The sequence below is a fragment of the Gymnoscopelus braueri genome (genome assembly GCF_963280865.1).
Source record: "Gymnoscopelus braueri genome assembly, chromosome: 14".
Classification (NCBI taxonomy): Eukaryota; Metazoa; Chordata; class Actinopteri; order Myctophiformes; family Myctophidae; genus Gymnoscopelus; species Gymnoscopelus braueri.
The window spans coordinates 35,242,609-35,269,046 of NC_137619.1; the positions used below are offsets into that span (position 1 = coordinate 35,242,609).

At 40.9% G+C, this 26,438-nt stretch overlaps 1 protein-coding gene across 4 annotated transcripts in view; it reads right to left on the minus strand.

Annotated features, from left to right (window-relative positions):
• The window catches only part of LOC308099895 (uncharacterized protein), a 40,268-nt gene extending 14,337 nt beyond the window's left edge, over positions 1-25,931 (minus strand). For 3 of the 4 annotated variants that reach the window (XM_080448746.1, XM_080448747.1, XM_080448748.1), the window contains exons 1-2: positions 18,157-18,558; positions 7,388-8,199 (exon numbers count right to left, since the gene is read on the minus strand). In XM_080448746.1, coding sequence (XP_080304872.1) covers positions 7,388-8,199; positions 18,157-18,232 — 888 coding nt within the window. In that variant the 5' untranslated portion in view covers positions 18,233-18,558. Of the gene's footprint in view, positions 1-7,387; positions 8,200-18,156; positions 18,559-25,528 lie in introns of those variants that run through there. The other variant, XM_080448749.1, reaches the window with a different exon arrangement.
• Positions 25,932-26,438: the final 507 nt, after the last annotated feature.

The window sequence follows — 26,438 nt, forward strand, 5'->3', positions numbered from 1 at the left end:
TTTATAAAATGTGTTTCACGATAGATAACCTGTCTACTGCAAACCAAGTTAGTCTAGTAAATAAGGGATAGATGTGAATTGCCTGAACATTGATAGATGTAGATGTATATCCTGTACATCATCTATCCTGTAGATGATGTATCCTGTATCCACCCACAGCATATGAAGATGCTCCATCATAAGATACTCTCTCAAACCAGGCTACCTCTTCCACAATCTTCAAATGCTACACACAGAGTCTGTAATTCCGCCCCATAAAAGTTGAAAACAGGAAGCTGTCATCTGCTCTTCAGAGCAGATGACAGCAGAGCAGATGACAGCTGTGACCAATCACAACAACATTTAAAAGAAATATGTGGATAAGGATTTCAAGAGACAAACATACAAGGATACAAACAAACAAAAAGAAAACAAAAAAAGACAAGGCACAAAAGGGCTGTATTCTACAATTGTTACAGTTATTACTTTAGTAAAAATAATTTATACATTGTCCATGGGCTGAAGGAAGAAAGTCCACTTTTCCCAATTTTTGTGTAACTTTTTGTAGTCCGAGTATGAATGTTCCATAGTATATATTTCCCCTATAATGTCCATCCAATTTTCTTTCGTTGGAGGGTCCTGTTGGTACCAGCGACGAGTGATCGCTTTATCACATTTTTATTTTAAAGCAGCTTTGAATTATCTTTTTTCATCTCCATCTCTGCTAAGCAAGTATAAATCAGGCTTTAGTCTGTTCTTACTGGGATGATGTATGGCTTTTAAAAACACAGTTATATGTGAAGCAAATATAAGTTTAAGCCAGTCTTACCAACCTGATGCATTCCAATGTCTCTCTTGTCTGTCTCTCTTCATGCTAACATTGACCAGAGGGTCGAAAGAATGAAAGCAATTAACCTCATCCTGACTTCGTTACATAATCGTGACATGCCAGCATCAATTGTGTACATTTTCACTTGTGGTCTTCTGATTAATTGTCAGGGAGTATGTTTTCCATGTTCCCATGGCAGAAATTGAGATATTTTACACAAACAATGTCATAGGATCTATGGGTAGCTTCACTTACAGGATAACATATATGTTATGTTGCCATTGAGAGGAATGTTTTTGCAGTCAGGTTAGATTTAGAAAAGATAGTCTGCAATATGTTTTTGGGAAGACTTGGTTACGCAGTCCATGATAAATCATAACAATAGTAAAGGAAAGGTTTAAAGTGTCTTTAGGGGTGGGCTGTTTAACGTCAAATGTCACTGCGAATTCATTTAACGTTAAAATTCAGAATTAATTAATTTGCTCTGGGGTGTAGTGGCGTGCCATGGCTTGCCCGGAAGGCGCAGATGTTCACGCTTTTCAGAAATACAAAAAAGGAACTTTTTGAGAAAATATTTACACAATCATCAACATTCCAAAAAGTGTCCCAACAAAAGCAGGATGTGAGCTCAGGTCGGGGTCTCGCACCCTCCTCCTCCCCCCCTTCCAGCAGCCCTTTCCCGTGCCACTGGCTGTGAACGTCCAGTGAGGGAGCTGGCACTCTGGTGGACAGGCTGGACAAACAATAGGACAGCAGCCATAACAGCATGGAGGTCTGACATCATTCACTTCCTCTGACGGAGAAAGAAGATCACACACATGCCGCTTGACCGGGATCCATTACCCACCTTGACATTTTTATCGCCTCTATCTTTCTTTCACACTGCGATTTCTTTATTTGATATTAAACTGTAAAAGCCTGAGAGTACTATTCATTTAACTTTTATGTTACAAATGGATAAATTAACACTGAGGAGTTCATTGCGTATTTTTTTCAGATTCATTGGATGCTTCTCACATTTGCATTGTCTCAAGGACATACAGTAAATCTAACCACTTAAACCCTCTATACTAAGTAAAACAGAGTTCCAACTGTACTTGATACGCTCTCTTTTTTCACTCTACACCAAATCCAGCCGATCCACAAGCTTGTAGATCGTTATTGTCTTGTACCAGTCGCTTGTATTTTTGCCAAACGTTCCCCCCAGAATAGGGACGCTGGGGTTCAAGTGGCTAATAAGAAATGGGCATTTATGGTCTGTAATGATTATGTTGAAATTCCTAATTTAGGAATAAAAGAAGGTCCTACATGTGCTCCCTTCTGTAAAATCTAAATTAAACCATTTAACCTTCAACAGGTGGATTTGGTTACTGATCAAACAGGTGGACAGTCAAAGCACTGTAAACAGTATAGGCTAATGTAGTTTATAGGCAGCATATCGAGATAAACAGGGGTATTCCTTCTTCCAGGAGATGACACACTGTTCCTCGGGGTAGTTAGTCACGAGAGGCCACTGGCCGTTAGTTATTAGTGGCCTTCCTGGCAGAGATGGTGATTGGGTGGGGAGGGCCGATCTTATCAGTTCATCCGCGGCCCCTCAGAGACCCCTGTGGGCACGATGAGGGGGCCAGAGAGTGGAAGAGAGCCTGGGGGTCCGGGGAATGCCCCCTTTTTGCGTGCAGAAAGCGTTTCTGAACGATGCACACACAAAAAAACACTAACATCCACACGCCCTGTTCCCTTCCTCTGCGTTTCCGCTGTCACTGTGAGTGAAAGGACAACAATGTGTTAAACGTGGGAATGGCCAGGGTGACGAGGAAGTGGGTGCCTCTGTGTCCAACTTACAGTCTTCAAGCATTCTTCCTTGTCGCCGTTATTATAACTGCTTGGAATGCGATATAGTAAAAGAAAGATGTGTTTTTCAATGAGCGAGTTATAAAGATTTATATAGTGAGAAAGCTCTTTTTTTCCCCAGCAACTGGGAATAAATCAAAAACAGTTGCGAATTCCTTTGCTGTGTCGCCATGGTTTTCTCTTTTAATTTATTCTCCATCATATCAAATAAATATAAGAATGATAAGGCAAATGATAGCCAAAATCACTATGGAAAACTACGGCCTCCTTTGGCCATTGCTTCTAGATGTTTCCAGCACCTCCTGCATCCAAAATACTTTCCTAAACATGACAGTGTTGGAAAGGAATGAAGCACCAGATGTGGGGTGCGCACAGAGATAGAGAGAAAGGTACGTGCAGTACTCGAACACACGTTCTCCAAGCCAGGCTCTGTTTTTATTTATTTTCTCAACATACAATCTGGAGAGTGAAGATAGCACTTTTTTTGTGATGAGTTTTCTTTCTGCTTTGACAGAAAAGGAGTTATACTGATTTATTTGAGGGAAGCATGGATAGAGAAAGGGGTCAGTGGTGGTGAAACAACGTAGAAGCACATTCGGTTACCCATTTCAGTCACTCACCTCTGACACCTCACGCATGAAGACGATATCTCTGATAGTAATGTTAACCACTTAAGCCCTATATACCTATACGGAAATAGCCGATCTACAAGCTCATAACACGTCACCGCGGTGTGAGCTTGTAGATCTGATATTTCAGCCATAAAAAAAGGGGGGGAAAATACGTTGAAAAATGTACCAAGAATTTACCCAGGTTAATATGAAAAAGATTATAATAATTTAAAAAAATATATATACACTGTATAAATATACTGTATATACACACATATATATAACTAGAGGTTTGGGCCGCTTCGCGACCCTCACATCCAGGCCCAATCAAAGAAAAAATGTGATGCGGCCAAAAATAAAGATGGAAGGAAAGCTGCTGTGGCTAAAATGTTAAAATGTAGTTTTATATTAATTGTACAATATGTAAGTACATTGAAGGCGGGGAAAGAAGACTAAGTATTAGCCAGAGCACTGATCAACCGTCTGTGGCAAGTTTCGGGGCAAGTGGAGTGATCGTGTGCTGACCCCGGACGTACTTTTGGAGGTCATTTCAATCATAGTAGTATATATATATATATAGGATAGGATAGGATCATTTAAATATAGGAAATATATTAATTATAGTATTTGAATATTAGACCACATGAATGCCTACTATTAAGGTCAAATTTGCACAGTTGCACCACTACGAGTAAATGCAGTTCATCGTGAGGCCTGCACACCAGCGCTGCGCATGTTCATACGTTACTGCTGAGGAATTCAAAACAAGTCACAATCACAATTTCAAAAGAATATTCAGGCTTTGTGTTTTAATTGAACCATATTTCACACTGCTACACTGATGAGGGAAGTATGCTTTGAATACGCGGTGGTTTCCCAAATGCGGATACAGACGCTGCAGATCACATGGAGGGCTAAACAAGTCCATATGCGCTTTTTTCCTGACGTTAGAAATACATCTGCTATGTGCTGTACAGCTCCATCTCTGAGCCATCAAAATATTTTATGCGGTCAGGCTGTGTTTTGTTGTTAAGGCAACATATTTTGTTTGACAGGCAACTAAGTAACTGCCAAAGCAAGGTCACTACTGTGTGTCCATCTTGCTCATAAAAACTGCAGAGAAATATGGAAAGAAAAAATAGATGGAATGAAGTGAAGGGGGAAAGCCCTTGATGTTCACTTAGAAAAAGTTACCTCTTCCTTGGACCACTGAGATTCATTTTAGCAGGCAAAGGAATTACATTATTAGCTGTGGTGACAAGTGACCATAACGGACGGCTACCAGCCTGTCAGCAATGTACCCCTAAAGAAGGGTGAGGTGGGCCCCCTAAAAACCGCCACTGCTTGCAGTTCCCTCACAGAGGCCCCAGACATCTATAAAAGGGCCTTTATCTGGGTAAATATGCGAGTAATTTGAGCTATTTGACACCTGTTTGATGCGTCTAGGTAGGCCGCCAAGATTTTGGCTTGGAGAGCAGGCAGGGCGCAGATGAGAGAGGGGCCGCTGGTCGGCGACAATATCGCCACAGCAATCTTCACAGTCACTCAGCACAGATGAACAGGTGCTGCATGACATGCGGGTGCAGGGGAAAGCGACCTCGCACTGTAACGCATGCCCTCTCCACCTTTCCTCCTCTGCCCACATGTAGCAGATTCTGGTGTTTTGGTTCACCCGATCCGTCGGCAAGGATGAAAGCCGTGTCTTCGGTGGGGTCTCTTTGAACGCAACGTTGTTGTGAAAGGTCTTCAAGGGGAGAGATGGAGAGGATGTGTTGAGATATCTGGATATCTGCTTTGAAGTACAGTACGTCTAGGTTTTGGAATTTGACCCCCTTCTTATTCAATGACATGGTACTGAAGGGAAGTGTACGTTATGCTACAGTAGAATAGAACTATCAATATCTCTTTGTCAAACCTTTTTTATTTTTTTTCATTGTTTAGGATATGATCATACTCATGTGATTTCATTATCTGTGCCCTGGGAAAATCGCGCAAAGGTCATCAAAGTCATCACAAAGCTTTAACCTTGTGGTTCTTGACAAGAACACCGCCACTTTCCACTCAACCGTGAAAAAGGTTCATTTTGGGTTAATAGGAAATTAATCACTTAGTCCGTTCTTCAAACTGATACAAAAAGGTCAACAAAACAACTAAAAAAACAAACTGGGGGTGTGAAGGCACAGCCAGTGCACCAACCATTGCGCTTCTTGTGTGTCGAGAAGACCCATGAAGCGAGATTCCAACTCTCGTAATATATATCACATCTCCCCCACACCCTTTGCCCTAGTTTTTCTGTATCTCTACACTCTCCTATCTAAAATAAAGCATACATATGCCAAAATAAATTTGGTTTAAAAAAAGTGCTTTTTATTTGTGATCCAGTTCCAAATAATCTACTAGTTATATTTTGAGAATGAGATTGATGCATTAAAGGAGGACTAGCCTTTTGTTAGCATGATTTCAATTCCATCATAAAAAGCTGATAAATCTCATCACACTCTAAAACAACAGCAGGTATTCATATGGAGAGAAAACTTGAGTCTTTATCAAATTCATATGCTAACAGTTCTCTGTAGCGAAAGACTTAACCAAGGCGTGAGCGTGATGCTTTCAGGACATCAAACAGGTGATTATGACAACCCGTACAGCTGTCAGGTGCACCTCTCTTAGAAGAACACACTTCTTTTTCCAGTTCAGACACGAAAAAGCCAGATGTCAATTTTTTCCCCCCATAAGATGAATGAAAATCACGGGTCTTTACTATCAAGCTTTCATTAGGGAACATGCCACTGTCGGTATGAATGAGTACAGTCGCTTTATTGTCATGCCCTTTGGGAACAAGGAGCAGGTCTGAGCATGATAACAACTCGGCTCCAATTTACATTTAACCCATTAAGACCTGGAACTGTGTCATTTTTAGATTTGAGCTAAAAAGCATTATGTTACACTTTGGGCTATTCAAAAATAGCAGATATACAAGCTCATAGTGCGGCACCGAGTGCCGCGCTACGAGCTTGTAGATCTGCTATTTTTGAAAAATCGTGAAAATGAGCGCAAATCTTTGAATATATATATATTTAAAGCGAACATTTTTAACTCAAATCTTTGCTTCTGGGGGGTCCCTGGAACAAGATATTTTGATGGGGGTCCGCGGCCAAATACATATAATTTTGGGGGTCCTTGACATGAAAAAGATTGAGCACTACTGATATAGAAACATTATGTTTTTCAGAATACTGTTGAGATTTAGGAGACATGTAGAATCGCCTCAGGTCTCAATGGGTTAATACTAGTTTATATACATCGTAGGACAGTGTCCCGCAAAAGTAGATATTTTTTTTATATCCAGGAAAATCTTTTGGAATTTTGAAGATTTCCGCTTGTAACGACAAGCCCAAAATAGGGACGCCTGGTTTAAAGTGGTTTCAAACATTTAGTTCCGAGGTGGCAAGACTGAAGAAAATGTCCAATGATTTCAGGCGCTTTGCTTGTAATCATACCCTGAAATAAACTGCGGGAAATACATCGACTCCCATAACCTTATTTTGCCAGCGATGAGATAATTAGCTGGTGACAGAAGCTGGGAAGAGTTGGTAATTAGAGATAATGACAGAGGTCCTAAAATATCTTTGCTGTTCACCCAAAAGGGCTTTCCTAAAGTCAAGTCCCTGCCACTTTGCAGGAAATCCAAATAGCCCCATCTAATTGCCCTTGGACAACAACATCGTAAGTAAGCACTGTGATACAACAACTGTGACGTCCTGTGTGACGACGTGGAGAAATTAGCAATAGTTTATAAACGTTTTTAATGTCTTTGTATCCATTTGAAGATCTGCATCATGATCTGGGCAAATCACTTTTTTTCATTATCACTTTAAAGTATCTGATTTATCTTAACATTTATGGTAAGTGAGATAAAATAAAATAAATAAATAAACACTACAAAAGAACCACATCAGTGATTTAAGCAGACTGAAAGTTTTAGAAGTCCCTCCAAATTGGCCCTAATTTTTTATGGGCTGTTGCATAACCGTGTAAATAAGACATGGGAAGCATCTGCATATTTGCAAGCGAGCCGTTTGGAGTAAACATGTTCAGACAAAATGTTCCTTACCTCACTGATTCTGCAGCATTCCTCCATGTATTCCTCCAGGCTGTCGCTGGCGGTGCTTTTCCTTAGGGCCTGCTCCTCAAACCCAGCTCCCGTCGAGTCATCAGAGGCCCCTGCTGAGCATCGGCTGCTAGGCCTGCTGTTCTCCGAGCAAGCCCTTTCAGTCACACAATTATTTTCCTCAACCTGTTCCGAGTTCTCTATATTCGTTTCAGGGGTGTCTCGCAAAGCTCTGTACTGGGCCTCGCCCTCAGTTATGTGCAGTTCTACCCTCTCAGGGGAGCAGGGTTCCACTGACTTGACAATCACACTGTCCTGAGCATCCAACGTCGTACATGGAGGATTATCAATCGAGTTCCCTGTCTCTGCGGTGTCAGAGTCCTGTTGGTGTGTGTGTAGTGTGTCGGGTATCATGCCACTAGTGTTCAAGTGGCAGGAGTCACAGGAGGACTCTCGACTGTGAACCCCAAAGCTGTGTTCAGAGCCCGTTGGTGTTGAAGGAGAGTTAGCTCCACTGGGTAGTTCCACGCCAGAGTCCTCTGACTCAAACTTGTACAGCCTGGGGATCTGGGAGTCTGAGAACATGGCCGCCAGGTAGTCCGTGCTGGTTTCCATCAGAGGCTGTCCAGGAATGTTGTCGTGGTGGGAATTCACCTCGGAGGCTTCGGCGGGTTCTGAGATGTCCTGCTCACAGGCCGACACGGTGGAGATCGTGGACACTGAGTCGTCCGCCATCAGGAGCTTCTCGTGGAAGTCGTGGAAGAGTTTCATTTTGGTCAGCACGACCTCACTGTCCAGCACCATGTCCCCTTTCCCTGTGAAGGGCAGAGAAAGAAAATGTATTCACATGCCCTATTGCATACATTACATGGGTTCAGTTTGCACAGTTTCTAAAGTTTCCTTTAATTATTCACAATGAAATGAAAGACCTCGAAATACCTGAGTTTGAGCCTAAATTCATGTGTTGCAAAGGCACAACAGAGTGGTAATTTTGCCATGTCACAGAATCTTCCCATGGCATTCAGTATCATCACTGTCATTAAGCATGTTAGCCTGTAAAAAATATGTTGAGAACAAAACAATGAACTGTGACAGTTCAGGGATATTAAACGTGCCCTGTTTTATGAGAGGGCTGATAGTGTGCCTCTTCCAACGGATTCACGGCTGCATGTCCAATTCCTTTGACCATAAGTGACACTGATGTACTAGCAAAATATACATCTAGAGTCCAGCGTCAGCCAAGTATCAACTACTGAAACCTGAGGATTTACACTTAAGGCTGTACAATCCTGCATTCTTTGCCTCGGGGGCACACACATACGGCAGGACACACACTATCTGTCAGTGTCCCCAATACCTGACTGTCTGGCTTTGATCTAGAGCTCCAGTTAATACCATTAGAGGGAGCAGTCATATGTATCCTCTCCTCTTACTCGCTGCAGGCAATCTGATAGTCTCCCTGTCAATCAAATATTCATTCTTTCCTTTCCCAAACTTTTGGGATTCAAGAAAAGCTTCGTGCAGATATCCTTCGTATTTTTCCCTGGGAAAATCCTGGGGTTCTGATTAAACAACCACGTTTTATTTATTTAGTCTAATGGGGCATACTAAACATAGCTCCAAGCACCTTTTGGAATAAGGTAACCCCAGTCCCGTTTGATCACACCTCAACAATGGAGGAGGTTTGGCGACTTCCTGCTGGTTGAATCGGAGATCGCGCCAAGCCAAATTTGAGATTAAAAAAACGTCTTTGAAGTTATAAATCCTGCACTTTCATCCTCTGCTGAGGGGAACTTTAGAAAGGGGAGGTTTTTGCAGGGAATGTTCTGGAAAGCGTGTTGTGGGAATTTGAATGGGATGAGAGAGTATTTGGGTTATTACTAGTTGGGCCCTGAAAGCAACAGCAGAAGGAGCTGTGGTTGGGGAACTTGTGTATGTAAACACTCCGGGTGGAATATATTCCTTGTAGTTTAAATGAGTCAGGCGGATGTTGTGATTATGAGGGGAGTTGGCACACAGTGAATGATGAATGATTTGTTGGAAAAGTTAATTAACAGAAACTCTCAGGATAATATGATAGCCCCACTGTCCTCTGATTGGCAGGAAATGATCTCACCGGGTTCAATAAACTACACAGCTTTGAATGGAGGGGCGGTTTTGATTCAAGAGAAAATATCCTGTGGCAAAATACCTGAAGCAAATAATATTACATTACAAAGCAGCAAACTGTAGTAACGGAAATCTTTAGGATATAGGATTACATACTGTTTTAGTTCTCATCAATCAGAATCTCTTGATTTGATTTCAAAGTCAATAACAAAACAGAGGCGCGGCCATGTTTTCCCACTGGGACACAAAAAAAATCCCTGTTGTGATAACAGTGTTGCTGGATAGGCCTTACACCTCTGCCAAAATAATGATAGGACTGTGGTCTTGTTGGGAAATAACGGGTTGGGGTCTGGATCGAGTCTCATCCCATTCTAAACACAGACTGTGTTTCCCCAGAGTGGTTCAAGGTAGCACTGTGGCCACAACACACACACTTCAAAGGAGTTTCGACACAAACTGCACTTTTCCAACTATGCTATGAAAAGTTTTATGCTATAAAACTGCATATCGGAGTAGAACTCATGTCACAGGATAATCTGCACTAGCTGTAATGTCAGTTTATGAGACTCAGAAACGCTTTTAGACTACAACAGACTTTTTTAAAGACAAACGTTCAATTTACTGTAACAGGTGAGTATATTTTTTATAAGGTTGTAGTTTGAGTTACATAACTGTTTCTTTATTTCCATATGGAGTCGATGCCGAGCACATTTATGTTCAAATGAATGGAGCCTTAATTAAAATAAATGCACAGGCGAATCTCTGTGTTGATTTTATTATACAACACCACTAATTGGTTTTCATTTAAATAAATTGCATGTGGTGAGGTACCACACTGTTTGAGTACAGTATGTCTCACTTTATTGCAGTGTGACATACATTTGTCTGATCATCATCCCATGCTTCTGATGCTGCAGTAATGTACATGTGGAACAAATCACCTCGATATAATGCTTCTCACAGCTAAAATATTTTTCGGCAGAGGCTAGAGAACCCATTTCCTGTTTGTTCTGCTTTCAGCTACTTATGCTTTATGGTGAGCATTGGGGTGGACGAAACACACCACCACCAAATCAACCATTGTTTACAGCGATTACCTCACAGCAGGCAGTGAATGAGCAAGCTCATTGTGTGTTTATTCTTGAGGTAACCCAAGTCATTCTTCACTGCCTCTTGAGAAATACCTCTAACACTAGCACTAAAAGCCAAAGAATGATGTAACATAACTGCTCTGAACAGTCTGCCCCCATCCAAACAATAGCAGTGAAATGCGAAATATATAGGCCTAGGTTATATAAAGTGCACTGTCCATTGCTACATTGTTCCACTCTCAAAACATGAATACTTCAGAAAGTACTTTCCAACGATGAGGTACATAGCAATAGAGCACATAGAACACATGCCGAGCATTAGCCAGGATACAAGGATATTGCGCTGTGAATGTGAAGAACTCATTTAAACATATTTGTAACAGAAAAGCCCTGATAAGACTGTAAGCCCAAAGGAGAGATGTAAAGCCTTAAAGCCCATGTCCACCCTCTTCAACTGTATGGCACACTTAATCTCATAATTGTCTGTATCAAGTCAGTCTGCGGTTAGTCGTGTGTTATCAGTGCTGGGCTAATGAGAACTGTTGTGTATCATCCAGTGACTGGTGATAAAGGAATTAGAGGGTTCAAGAGCAACACTGATAGCCCACTGTACAATGTCTGCCACATATACTGTATATACAGTAGTTAACTGTGGAATTTAAACATACTATACGAATGCAAGCTGTCAAGCCTTGCAGTACACAAATACAATATAAAATGTGTTCCTTTGATCCTAAATTGAATGGTCAATACTTTCACAGAAAACATTTTCTTCTTTCATCAATACATGTCACATATGTTTGTTTTGTATGTTACTTGTTTTTTATGTTGGGGACAAAAAGGATGAAAATGAGCATCTCTTGCTAAATTATATGTATTTACAGTGCAAGTTATGCATTGTTCATTAATACATATTATCCCGTCCAAATAAATGAATACATGAAAAATAATACAGCTACCTCTGTTCAACTGGAATGCCATTGTGGCATTCCAGTTTGTGACAATCTTGTACCAATAAGCACATAAACTGTACATTTATATTCCAGATGGTTTTACAGTAACATACAGTAGCCTCACTCAAGGTGTCACTGACCTTGCATTTTAAAGTTTGCAGACACCTGTAGGTATTCAGCCTATAAACATAGGTCATTATAACATTGTGGTGAATTAAGTTAGTGTGAATGGTCAGATTATGTTTGCTAATTTGCTCTCTTGTTGACCAGTGAATGCGTAGTTTTTTTCCCCACGTTTTCTTCTATTTTAGCTGAATGTTCGTCTAGTATGACATTATTATTATGACATTATCATGACATTCCAAGAATGGTATTTAACCACAGGGTTAATGTGGTTAAATACCAGTAATTGAGGTCGCCATCAGCCAGTGTTCTTGTAGGCAGTGGTGAACATAAGTAAAATTTTGAGATACTTTAACTTTACTTGAGCATTTTGAACATAGGCCTTTTACTTGTAACAGAGTATGTTTACATTGTGGTATTGCAACTTTTACTTTTACAGGGGTGGAGTTATGACATTTTTCTACTGTACCATTCATCCTAAGATATCATAACATCATAGAAAAGGTAATAAAACTTTAGTCCAAAATTCTCCTTTAAGTAAAAAAAAATCTGAGTAGCCTACTTCTTCCACCGCTGCGTGTAGGTCAGTCAATTAAAGTCAGCAAGCAGACTTTGCTGCAAAGCAAAGTGAGACGCATTGTCAAGGTGCCAAAGCCCCTAACACAGGACAAGGAGTACGTTTGATGGTTGTTGGTGGCATGCTTTCATCAGGTCATTGTTCACGAACAAAAGTCAATCTGCATTCTAAATCCCCATGGATTTTTCATTTAACAACCTGTAGACCTGGCTGCCCTCTCGGGAGAGATCAAACAGTAACTCACTAAGCACCACGCAGCCTGGAATCTCAATAATGTAATATATTGTAAAGTACCTTGCCAGGAGTATGATGGGATGTACAAACAACAGAATGTAGGTCACGGCTATCTTAAACGGATATGAAATGGATGGGGAGTTTTTTTTTCTTTTTTTTTTTCTATAGAACCTCATTTCACCCAGCAGTTAAGGTGACGTTAGGTGAATAATTGCATTATGTTTCATTTAGTTTGCCTCATACCAGATGTCAAGCATAGGTATGAAGCAATAAATAAGCTGCCAACAAAAGGGACTGAGCCTACAGTACATAGTATAACTTCCATTATTCATAATGAATCAAATGTTCTATGTGGTGGTTGGGAAAATCTTCCAACATCATTGGATTGATTAGTCATCTTCTCCTGATTAACATTATCATTATTGGTAAGAGAAAACTGATCTATTTTCAGTGACAACAAACCACAAGAATTTCTGTTCAACACCAAGAATGTGTGGAGAAAAAAAGAGATAGAATAGAATCTGAACACCCTGTAATTAATTAAGGGCAAATTGACAGCAGAATGTTCCTTGGAGGAATAAACACAAGTAGACTTTCACTATTCATTCCATTGCCACCTCCTCAATTATTCCACAAAGTGCAGGAAGACGTAGGCTACTCAGATGCTTTTACTTAAGTGGTAAGTGGTTTAATAATGTACCGTAAATTTCGGACTATAAGCCGCGACTTTTTTCCCATTTTTCGACCCTGCGGCTTATATAACGGTGCGGCTTATCTATGGATTTTTACAGCTAACGGCCACTAGGGGACCTCCTAAATCTATGGATTTTACACCCGCGGCTTATAGTCCAGTGCGGCTTATATATGTACAAATCATTCAATTTAGCTGCTGCGGCTTATATTCAGGTGCGGCTTATAGTGCGAAAATTACGGTAAGTAACTTGTAAGTAACTAAAGCTGTCAAATAATTGTAAAAAGTACAATATTTGCCTCTGAGATGCAGTGGAGTAGAAGTTCAAAGTATCAAAAAAAATCTAAATATTCAAGTCAAGTAAAAGTACCTCAAAATTGTACTCAAGTACAGTACTTGAGTAAATGTTTGTAAACTTTGTTACTTTCCAAAACTGCTTCCACAAACTTATTATGTGACAGTCTTTTCCTGTGCATCACAGGCAGACAATAAGAAGGAGACCGGGTTGACTTTAATTACACGCTGAAGTCACCTCGTCAACCCAGCTGTGTAATCTGACATTCTGCCATTGTGATACAATCCCTTCCCCACAGTCACTTCCACGCAATCGGCAACAACTGCACAGGTGTTGTCGTCACTGTCATCATCCGCACCAAACAACACAAACAGATATCCTATCCTGTATAATTGTCTGCGCTGGCTGAGTCAGCCTATTTCCAGTCTCTGTCTGACTAAACCCCACAACATATAATTACTGATGGTCCACCCGCCACCCCCTGCCCAACCCCCAACGACTCATCCTAAGCTTTAGGTCTGTCTGTAAAAAAAATAGAAAACGCTCAGCCATTTCCCATAATATTAATTTCACATTCCAGACACTGCTAATGTCACCATTGAAGTGAGCCAAATACTTTTCCCCCCTGGAAAGAGGACTGCTCAGTGCTTTCAAGAATGGGGAGTTTTAGCAAAGTCGGTGGATTGCCCTGTTGCCCTCCCAGATGCCTAGAGCCCTGGTCCACTGAAAGAACAAAGGCCTAAGCTGCCTGGAAGGCTGTCACTCCCTCAGAGGGAAAACAGCACCTGTGCCAGGGGACTGCCAGAGGCGGGTAGGATACACATGCATACCCCCCCCCCCTTGTGCGCGCGTGTGTGTGCACGCGCGTGCGTGCGTGCGCACGCGCACACAGCAAATGCACACAGCAAGAGTGCTTATTAAAGTGTAAGGATTTACACATAATTGACATCAACATGGTCCATTGCTACACTTTCAGAGTTTGCACAGCAGTTAAGATACAGATAATTATGATCTCTGCTCCTTTCACTCAAACTTCACATTCTACCTAAATCATTTTGACAATAAGAAGGTTGTAGGCTACTGTACCCCTGAACGTCTTCATAGAGTTTATGAATATAGGTTTTAACTTCTGCAGCAGGTGTGTACTGCTACCTACCCATCTCTTAAGCAATAGGCGTGTTTTGGGAGGTCCGCGGGCCAAGGCATGCATAAGCCCTGGGGCTAAACTGTTAGCTCAGTTGGCCCCTCAGTTCCTGAGTGGAGAGGTCAAAAACAGGCCAGGACATGTTGGCTATTTTAACGGCCAAAGTGGATTATTGGTATGTCAGCTCCCTGTTAGAAGTTTTGGGTGGTCACTGGCGAAAACTGACCACTGGTCCCTGCTGTACTGTACTACTGTATGCTTCTGGTCATTGTAATCATTGAAATTATTTCTCACCAAATCAATGACTTATGGAGTCAGCATTTCTAAGGCGATTTCAATTAATTGGCTTTCAAGTACTGTGGTTTCTTTGAACAGCCTTAACAGATGACATGCAAGCTGGTCACCAGAAAAAGTTGAACTTGGTGGAAATACTAAGGAATTGGCCCGAGTTAACGACTTAAACCCTTTGATTATTAGTTTGCCGGAGTACCCCAGGGCTCTAAACTAGACCCACTCCTTATTTCAACACCAAAATCTCTTCACCCCAAAATAGGGACGCTAGGCTTCATGTGGTTTAATCTCTATGATAAATGAAGAAGCATTTTTCATGACAAGCTTCACACTTCCAAGTGCGAAGTATCTTACATATATTTTGCAATAATAACCCCCAAACCGAGATTGTAGATGTAGACCACGTATACACATTGAGACTCAGAACCCGCAATCACAGGGCTTCCAAAACAAAGTAGCATCCTTTTCTTGTGCCCCAAGGTGCCAGAGCATCTCAGGTGACACAAACCAGATGTCCAGCCTGATGAGGTGGAACATACCACCACACACCTTCTCCCTGTCCTTCCCCCCCCCCCCCCATCTCTCACTCATCTCTGAAAACGCCTGGAGAAGCAGCATACCTTGCAACTCCATTGCATTGCTCAGCTGGGATTGTCTGTTTCCATCTCTACCCTGACCATGGCGTTGTCAGACCCAAGGACGCTTCCCAGACTCCCCGTCTATCAATGCAAGCTAACAGGGCCTGCGACCCCGGCCTCTCCTATCAGACAACATTGCGATAAGGCAAGAATGTGCAGGAGCGCTGTAACTCAAGTCAAGAAGTCTCCTTCGGGCTAATTTCCCCCGACAGCTTGTAGTTTAACTCTACCCCAAAACCTATTCAAAACAGACCTTTCTCAACAACTGTTTTCAACTTTGACACTGTGCAAGCCCTGAAGCTACAGTAGTATTTGCCTCTAGACTGGTAGCATTACAAGCTTCATTAAATTAAAACACTTGACCATTAATATGACCAACGACTTCATTAGATAAAGGGGCCCTGTGGTTTGTCTGGTCAGGTCAGATGACCAGGGAGAACATATGTTACTACTTTCTTCAATTCACTATCCAAATGCCTGAGTTCTGATTCACTTCTGACACCACTTGTCCACAAGGTGATTCTGTATATCACAAAATTCCAACTCATCTAGGTCAGTTTTTACATATTTCAGGGTATTAGTCACACAGTGGTGATTTAGGAATCTAAAAAAGGGCGTCGTCTGGAATGGTTCAATGGTTCAGAGTAATTTCTTCCCTCCAAGAAATTATGAATATCAAATTAACACTTTTTTTCCTCCATTGTTTGTGTCTCTCACCAGGGGTGTCATTTCATCCCAGCTCAGTTCCTTAAAGGAGTAGTTCACCCAAAGAATTTTTTTTTTCTCGCATTCCTAGGCCAATAATTTGATTACCGGTGGAAAGATGCTAATGTATCCGGTAGGAGACTCAAAGGAGTCTCTTTGAGTCTCCTACCGGAATTACACCTGGTCATCAAATTATTGGCCCAGGAATGTCCATGAATTCAAGGCTTCAAGGGGTGTGTAATTGATAGAAAATAAATACTTTTTTGGGTGAACTATTCCTTTAATACGACTCCCCTCCCCGAAACCTAAACAGTGATCGAGTGACAACAGGGATTCACAAGAATACGCCAATAAAAATTGTGCCTCGATGTACTGTACACAATGTAAGTGTTATCTTTACAATGGCCCTTTTATTCCTTCTCCAAGTACCATGGCAAACAACGTGATGGCTGTCAGGCAGGGCTGGGAGTCTCTTTAACAACGGCAACAATGAGTAGAACTCTGTTTTTCTCTCTCCCTCTCCCTCCCATAACAATACAGCCTGAGGATCTGAGGCAACAACGCTGCAGCTCAGCAGGTGTCTAAGCCACACTGTACATAAACTGAGATTGTTATCTGATCAAGGTTCAATAAATGGAATGCAGAGGAACCTGAAGGCAGGGTCCATTATATAAAGGGATGATAATGAGAACTCCTGGTGGATCACAGATATTTCCTTGACTTTGTCTAAGAGCATCACCAGCTCATAAAAAGGAATTTAGCAAGTGTACTCCAGCCTTACACACATACTTCTTCTGCTTGTTACTTTAGCCATTCAAGGCTTAACTTGAAAATAACATCTTTTATCAAGAAACACAAAGTGTAGCATGTTCATAACATGATTAAGCTACAATGATATGAGATATGATATGATCCTCTCATCAAGACCTTTGAATATATATACATACACATATACACAAATATATATATATATATATATAAATCATTTTGTGTTTTTGTTTTGTATACATATGGGCTGTCCAGTGCTCATGTTACAGTAGGCATGCAAAGCAGGGAGTGCACCAATTGTATTCCACCTCTGCTGAGAATGACAACCACCACACATAAAGACACTTCATATGACTTACTTTTTAACAACTCTCTAGAATGGGACTTTTATAACTCATTAAATTCATTAAGCAAGCCTTTTTTTATGCCATTTGTACCAAACCAGACAACCCCTTTAAAAAACGTTGTAATGAACAATCAGGGGCAGATGTGGAATGGGAATGTGTCGTAAAAGTTAATTTTCACTCTTCCAAATGTTAAAACAATTGGCTTTATCACCCTTTAGAAACAAATGTAATTCTGGAGTCTGCAAAAGTGATTACAGCCTTATGTGAAGAAGAGCTGACTCTGGGCCATATGATGAAGTTGGTGCCACTACAAAAAGAGCAGTCTATAGCACATTTGATTCATATTAAACGCACCTGTTGACTGAGTCACAACAAAGTAACTCCCATCTGTCCCACACTCAGAATCTTTACTCGATCTATCCATCACAGCTATCACCCAGTATCACCCCCAGTAGCTGGCACCCAGCATCACCAGTAAATCAGCCCTCTGTTTGCTGAGACAAATGCCCCGCACATGCCAAGCAAAACAAATGGCTGTTTGTAGACGTGAGGCAGTCGTCTATGTGATGAGGGGATTTGTCTGTGGATGAAAGCCTGGCACTTAAAGCAGCAACGCTTGTGTTTAAAAGAAAAAGAAAAAGAAGAAACACCTTGAGGCTGAAATTATAGCTCCTTCCCCGACCACAGCAACTCATCCTGCAGACACTCAAATTACAATCTGTGATGGGAAACCCGGGTGGCACAGATTAGACTGGCAAGACAACAAACACAAACAGGTTGATCTCGACAATGTGACTGTACTGTACCTTTCCTCCAAGACAGGATGGAGAAAGACTTCTGCCAGCTGAACACCAGGCCAGCCTTTTTCTTCTTCACGCTCATGGTGTAAAAAAAAATAATCCCACGTGTTCAAAAGACTTAAATCGGTCCCTTCTGTTGAAAATGAAAAACAAAAAATAAATAAAATCAAAACAAAAATATGGCACCTCCTCAAAGCTTCCACATGATCTCTTGGTTTCTGTGAATCATTTCACTGCTACAGTAGATCAACAACTCAAAAGGCTTCACTTGTGGCGGTGGAGGCATCTGTTGTCAGAGGTTACAGCTAGGATGGTGTCCCTAAATAGGGTCATGGTGCCAGCCTGTTTCCTTGCCTGCCTGCTGGTCGGTCTAGGAAGGCTTGCTCCCTACATCTAGAGTGTGTGCGCGCGGCGTGTGTGTGTGTGTGTGAGTGTGTGTGAGATTCCTCCAGCTGAGGAGAGTAAAAAGGGGGCCGGGCTCCACCGGCAACACTCACACCGTCACAGGGCTAGCTAGAGAGGTGTGGCACCCAGCCAGAGAGAAGGGCGGGAGAGAGGGAGACAGAGGGACCGAGGGAGTAAAGGGAGAGTCTTGGAAGGAGGCTAGCTGAGATTTAAACTCAACCAGTGGGCGAACATGAGAATAACAGGGAGGGACACAAGAGTCGGAGAGGGCTAGAAAGGGAGGATACAGAGAGAGAGAGAGAGAGAGAGAGAGAGAGAGAGAGAGAGAGAGAGAGAGAGAGAGAGAGAGAGAGAGAGAGAGAGCAATAGAGAAACAAGGATGTGTTTATGCACAAGAATGGTAAAGGTGGAGGAGGATAGGGTTGATGGTCAGATAAAGCAGATAGTATCACTTTTTTTTGTTGCTCTGCTTCCAGCACTATAGAATGCGAGAGAGTACGAAAAGAAACATCCACATCGGAAGTCAGGCTATTATACTGCACCACCATAGAACATTAATGAACAAGGAAGTGGGAAAAATACCTCCAGGAAACGCATCCATGGGAAAGAAGCATAGGTCAGATCATCAGGCCTGCCTGATAAAAGATTTATATCAATACAGTATACTTTGAAGCACCAGTATTTTTCATTGCTGTGGCTTATGTGGCCATTTTGCACGGCAGTCACTTGTTATACACATTCAGACAGTCAATAGTGACATTGGTAATGCTAGTACTGGAAAATGCAGATAGTTAGGAATGATGGTTTCATTTTTGCAGAATAAAAAATAAACAAACACCCTGAGACAAAGTAACATTAGAGCGGCCACAGCCGATATACTTGTTAATTTGTTGACGTTCGCTTTAGTTAGCAATGCTTAGTTCCATATAATTATCAGTGATCACTTTATACACATAAAAACATTCCAGAAATAGCAGACAATTTATTTCTGTTATTAATGTTATTTAATGATCATATTATTTCAAAAATATTGACTCATGACTGGATATCATCCAGTCTGGCTCCCCCCCTTCTTTTAAACAAGTCTTGCCTCTGTTTTTCCTTCACTGACTAGAAAAACAAAGCAAGGTAATGGAATTCATACACACCCACATATAGTGCAGCTGTATTACAATGAATGCAACATATTAACTCTCTTTGTCTGCCTTTCTTTCACTTTTCTTTCTCCTGTGGCTCACTCACTCACTCACATCCTCTCTCTCTCTGTATGTTACTCTACAGCACTGATTCTCAAACCTTTTAATTTGAAGGACCCCAATAACTCTTGAGAGTGAACGAATGGAACCAAAATGGTCCCGTAAATGTGTACACTCTCAGAGTTACAGACCTGTAACGGTCCATTTGAACCCTGAGGGTCCCTGGACCCCACTTTTGGAAACACTGCTCTACAGCATCTCTCTCTTACACAGTAAAGTTTATTCATTTGTAACTCGGAGAATGTGCTGATTATGATTAAAGCTGAGGATTTTTTACGGTGTAGCATGGGTGTCTGTTGAGCAAATAAACATTTCTGGGTTCCATGAAGCAAGACATTGTTTAAAGTTACCCACAAAGCTCTATCAGTGTTGTCAGAAGTAAAGCGTTTAGCGTTGGTGTTTTCTTCAGGGATAGTGGAGGTCATTAAGCATGTTTTGCTAAGGGACAGGTGGTGGGGTTAGGACAGAGACAACACAAGTGTGGTTGTGTGTGCGTGCGCGCATTCGTGTGATAGACAGTGGTGGAAAGTAACTAAGTACTTTTATTGATTTGATTTCCCATGTGGGAGACCAAGGTTCAAATCCCGGGTGTTAGGACATCGGGAGAGGACATAAAACGTAACTTTAACGAGAAAGGTTTACGTTTGGCAATATGTATGATACACATGTCCAGAAATAAATGATCCCAGCTTGCTCAATAATACAGTTTCTCAACGTACAATAAGCCTGTTGTTTTACCTTTTGAAGTTACTTCATAAAATAACCTTAGGAGCAAGCGCCCTGATGAGAAACCAGGGCTACTCATCTTTCCCATGTCCCTGACATCTATTGTGTGTGATATTCCAAACACGTGGAAAAACAAGAAACCCTCTGGTCACGGCTGGGGATATTGTCACAGGTCAGATCATGGGATGTGTGAAGCATTGTTGGTGCCAACACAAACAGGATTGTATTCATGGCAACCACATGAGAATGTATTTGTGAATGCTGATGGGGTAAAAGTGATTTTTTGTTTTTCAACTGAACATTTGCAAACAGTTCTGTTGCTTTTGGATGTGAATGGGAACAGTCTCCACAGGTATCAATACTTTCTATGTAACCTAATGCCTGATTTATATTTGATTGTGCACTGTGTCAAAAATAGCTGAAGTGCAAGTATAAATCAAGAGTGTTATATAATATTGACTTTGAATTTGCCCAGGCTCAGCTCAAGTTGTTCTTTAGGCCATTTTGCAAGTTTTCACACATTTTGAAATAACGTAGCAGGGTTTTACTATTAAAATCTTAGGTTCGGGTAGACAGTCTAGTGTCTAATCGTCTGTTCGTCTTATGCTAGTTAAACCTATAATCATACCAGAATTCTTCTATATTCTTGGTTTGATTTTCACAAGGAGCGGGGTGGGGCTAAAGCACTAAGCTTTAGTGCAAAAAACAATGAGATCGTATTGATTCGTTTTCAAGATAAGGGAACCTTTCTGACCTGAGATATGTTGGCCTACAGTAGCTATGAGTACAGAACTTTGTGGCAGGTATCAATCCATTTTACAGTCAGGTCAGAAGCTTTGTGAAAAATTCGAACCATATCCAGGTATGTTTACATACAGATGGGCAACAGCAGCTTCGGTTATGCTGCTGTAGCATTCCATTGAAAGCTTCACATTAGGAATCTTAGGAATGCCAATAGCACCTAGAAGAAGCTAAATGAAGAATAATTCCCAGTAAAAAAAAGAAAGAAGAAGCAGTTGTCAGGTTTCGGCAGAAACACAGCCAGCCATTGTTTTCTCATGCCATTTTGATTGGAGCGCATGACATCACACACGGATCAGGTTGACTCAAGTATTAAAAACATATATCCTCTCAGATGGCACTCCCATATTTCCAGTAGATTTGAACCAAATTCTGTTACTTTTGGCTAAACTCGCTGTTAAAATGTATTCTGCCTTTACAGAAAGATAGACATATTTGAGTCACAGTTCAATTAAATGCACCGTTTTATACAAAACAAGATCAGCCATTACCCAACCCAAAACTACTGCTCATGCAACACTGAAAATGACTGCTGATTTGAATTATGTGTATGTAATACCTGTTTTTGTTAATGGAAAATATAATATATATTTTTTTTTTTTTTTTTACAGGACAGATAGATATACTGACTGTACTGACACAATACAGTGACGTTTTGTGTTATTGTGCTTGGAGTCATTGAGTGTGCACTCTATGGACATGCCTTATCTGAGCGGCTTGTCAGAGCTACAATGTGAGCCACTGATAAACTAAACTGGACAGTGAGCAGGGGCTGGGGTAAGTGAGGGTATAAGGAGAGGTTTATCACAGAGGAAGTCCTCTTGTTTTTAAGAGTTAGGAACACAACCCTGCAGCATTTATTGTTTCTTAAATCTGCAATACACAACTTGGTTTTAGTGGCAAAAGGTATTGCATGAAACTCAAATGGAAATAACTAGCCCTCAAAATATAGCTCAACAGCAAACATTTTGGCGCTTGTATGGGGCACCCTGGTTTGAATATTGGGTAAGACATGAAAGTTATGCCACTTATGCCCAATATACTTCGTTGTATATATCAAAAACAGCCACAATACGACGTGTTGTTGTGAGCTTGTACACCGGCTGATTGTTGTATTTATATTTCTTGACAATGTTGAAATGTTTTGAAATTCTTTCTTGTGTTGTTTACCTACTACAGAGCACATGCCCAAAATATGGACGCCAGGTTGAACGTGTTTAAGACTGCTGTCCTATGAGCGCTCAGATTGCAAAGGATATACAGCAGAAATAAATCAATTATGTTCTCCTCAGTGTGGGTAACTGAGTGAGATAATCCATATTCCAAGTAATGTACACGATGTAGAGCCAGAAAAGAAAACAAGATTTTTACAGACTTTACATGCTAATGTCTGTCTTTATGTATAGACATTTTTGCCATTCGAGTTATGCCATGTGAAGACCGGATCAGTCATAATCACTGGTTCTGATGAAAAACAAAGCATGTCATTCACACACAGAGAGATGTTACTCAGAGTACTTGAGCTATTGGGGGTAAAAATATGGACTGGAATATACATAGGACAAAAAATAAACGACTATGTCACTGCACGGAAGCCATGTCCTGCTTTTAAACAGGTGTGAGCTTGTTTGGTCTGCCTGCTGGTACCCTGTCATTAGCCTAAAGGGTGAATAGCAGGAGGTGTCTGAGGTAGCTTGTTTTTCCAGCAGTGAGAGCTCTGGCAGAACCTTAGATTCCAAGAAGAGGAACACAAATGAAAGACAAGCAAGAGGATAGCCTCATTGTCCTTTTTTATAAATCCTTTAAGCCTCTTTATTTATGCTAGCTATTTATCCCAGTACAGTCAATAACAGTAGAAGTAAGCCAAAGTTAATATTAGTTTAATTGTCCTTTTGTTTTCTTCTCCTTTAAGTCTCTTTATTTATGGTAGCCATTCATCCAAGTAAAGCCAATAGCAGTAGAAGTAAGCCAACTTTCATATTTGTTTTATTGTTTGTTTTGAAAGATGTGTGACCTTGCTTTGTCATTGAAGGAATTTGCAAAAGGCAAAGGAACCCTACAATTAGAGAAACACATTATGTAAAAATATACATAGCCTAAACTATGCTTGTATCCTAATTGTCCTGAGGTAAAACAGGGGTGCTAAAAATGTTTTAACGAATAATAGATTATTTAAGTTTGCGTGAGAGACCCAGATGGGCAGAGATTCCACAACAATCAGAGTTCTTCATGTTCATGAGAAAGTTGACTTCAGACAGAGCATCTTAACCTATCTTGTTTGGAAATGACTTTGAGCTGTATATCTTGGCCCATCAGTGAAATTATTACAGTCAGAGAGAAAATTTGGGCATAAGGAAAACCATGTGTCTCTCCAAATGGGCTCTGCTCTCTTGAATTAATACCTCTGGAGCTGATATGATAATAAAAGCACATCTGTGTTGGATTGGGAAGTGATTTACTCCATTGGACTTGTCTCCACCTTTTCCACCGCAAGAGAAAGCCTTATATCCCTGAGTCAGATTTTTAAGGCCTGTGTCTGCCTGTGATGCATCAAGAATCACAAACTGTAGAGGATCAAACCTGTTCACAGATATACTCAACACATTAACCCCACATAGCTAGATCTTGAGTTAAAGGGGTATTTCACTTTAAAACACTTCTGGGATCATTTTAACGTCTACTCAGGCTTTTCCGTGCACCACAGACACTTTGTAAGTTGCTTGATTCAATATTTAGATATTTGATTATAAGCCCATTAAACTTCAAACTCCATTTTAACAATTTTAGACTAATTTAAAACACACATCCCTGCTTCTGGTGACTGATATTGTCCTTCTAATGCGTGAGGGGGCCATGTTTCATATACGTATACATTTTTTGAAAATGAAAGATAAACAAATAAACAAATAATAATTGTTAATATTGCTGTCCGGCAGGAACCAGCAAACAAAATGTTTCCGCTTTTGCATTTTTTTCCATAAATCAGGGCCATTGAACACCCTTTATGTCTGTGTATTGGTAAAAAAAAATATTGAACCAATAAAAAGTATTAAAAAGTGCTTCTGACAAAACCAGCTAACTTTCTGCTAAACCAGCTAACTCCACCAAAGGGCGGTGGAGTTAGCTGGTTTTGTTGACTCCAGGCTCCACCCCCTTTTGACCTCCAACCTCATTGTGAGCTTGGAGGTCCTTTCAGCGTTCTTATCAATGATGAACAAAACCTCCTAACTCCATTTCTGTTTTGTTTTTGTCATTTCCTGAAAAATGAACATTTTGGAGTTAGCTGGTTCCTGCCGGACAGCAGATATATATATATATATATATATATATATATATATATATATATATATATATATATATATATATATATATATATATATATATATATATATATATAACCAGAAGTAGGGATGTGTTTTCTCAAAGAGTCTAACATTGTTCAAATGAAGTTCAATGGGCTTATATAGGAGGGGGGCGTGTCTGAGCTAATGAATATCAAATGTCTACATATTGAATCAAGCAACTTACAAACTGTCTGGGGTGTAAAAGCCTGAGTAGACTTTAAAATGATCCCAGAAGTGCTTTAAAGTGAAAACCCATTAAATTGATTGATTGATTGATTGATTGAATACTTTATTAGTCAAAAATGTAAACAGCACGAGGGACAGTCAGTCAGTCAGTCGGCGGCAGTGAATGACACGTCCATTGTATTGGGAAATTGCATTTATCTCCCCTTGTGGTCTCCTGACAGGTGATTTTTCAGGCCAGTTTTGAAAGAAAAAGTTTGGCCAAAGTTTAATAAGACGAGGGATCTAAAAGCCATGCCAGCTACCCCTAGTGCTAATCCTTACACGCAACCAACCCAAAGTGATGTGAATCAACCAACATTGCCATTACATATTTTGCTGTAAGGATGCGTTAAGACTCCAGGGTCTTCCCTCTAACGGTTACATGGAAGACCACGGGTTCACCAAAATCACAACGCTTCATCCTCCAGGGAGTGTGATGTCCCACGTCAACACAGCCAGTAGTTTTCAAGATATCTTGTTTGGGACTTAAGTGTTAGAAGGATGACGGAATAGGACGGACAAACAAACCGACATCCTCTTCTTCTTTTCCTATTGCATTGCTCCATGGTGAGGTCATGGGCCTCAGGAGTAACAGAGAAATGTATGGCAAACGGCACTTACTGTATGCTATACTCCAGCTCCCCACCCCCTCCATGCTGCTGTAGAGATTGTCTTTCTGTCACAAAGACAGAGGTGGCCTGGCCTCCCACTCTCCACAATTGTGTCTGGATTTCCTTGAATTGAGAAGAGCAGAACAAAGAACAAAGACATCATTGATAGAGCAGGCACGACTTCTAACACAAAGGGCCAAACACATACATCTTACAGTGCGCCAACGGACTCATCACAGTGTTCGCTCATATGAACACTGATACATGTATACACACACGCACACACACACATTCATGTACTTTCTACAACACCCCCACACACAAACTCAAAGAATCCAGTATCCCAAAACATCCACTCTCTCTCACACTCCTTCCACAAATACTCTCTCTAACGCGTAGAAATCCATGCAGACATCCGCGGGCTTCTTTGTGGCTAACATGTTGTTTTGTTAGTGCTTTTCCTATTCATGTTTGGAGGGCAAAGGGAGAAAAGCAACATCCGTGATCCTATCAGCCAACTAGAGTTGAAGTGATTTCCTTGGAAGTGCTCTCTGACAATTACTGGATGGACATAAAAGGGCTCCAGAGCTGACTACTCTAAGAATAAACCCATTTACGGCAATTTACTACTGGAAGGAGGAGGATCGGACCCAAAGGTTGTTAAAATGTTTTGATTTGTTCTCATGAACTCCCTGGTCGTGAACAGTCATCACTCTCACTTCGAGGCTTATTTGTATTTATCTTCCAACCCCAGTTAGACTACTTCTTGGGCACTGTTTCTGGGGTGTTGACTTGATTGTGGCTTGCTTGCACAGAATCTATTGTCACAAGTCATTATCTTTTCTTCCAACTGAGGCTTTCGTATTTTCTCTCTAACCCTGATAGCACCATGCAGGCTCTTTGCACTATATTTTAAAGGC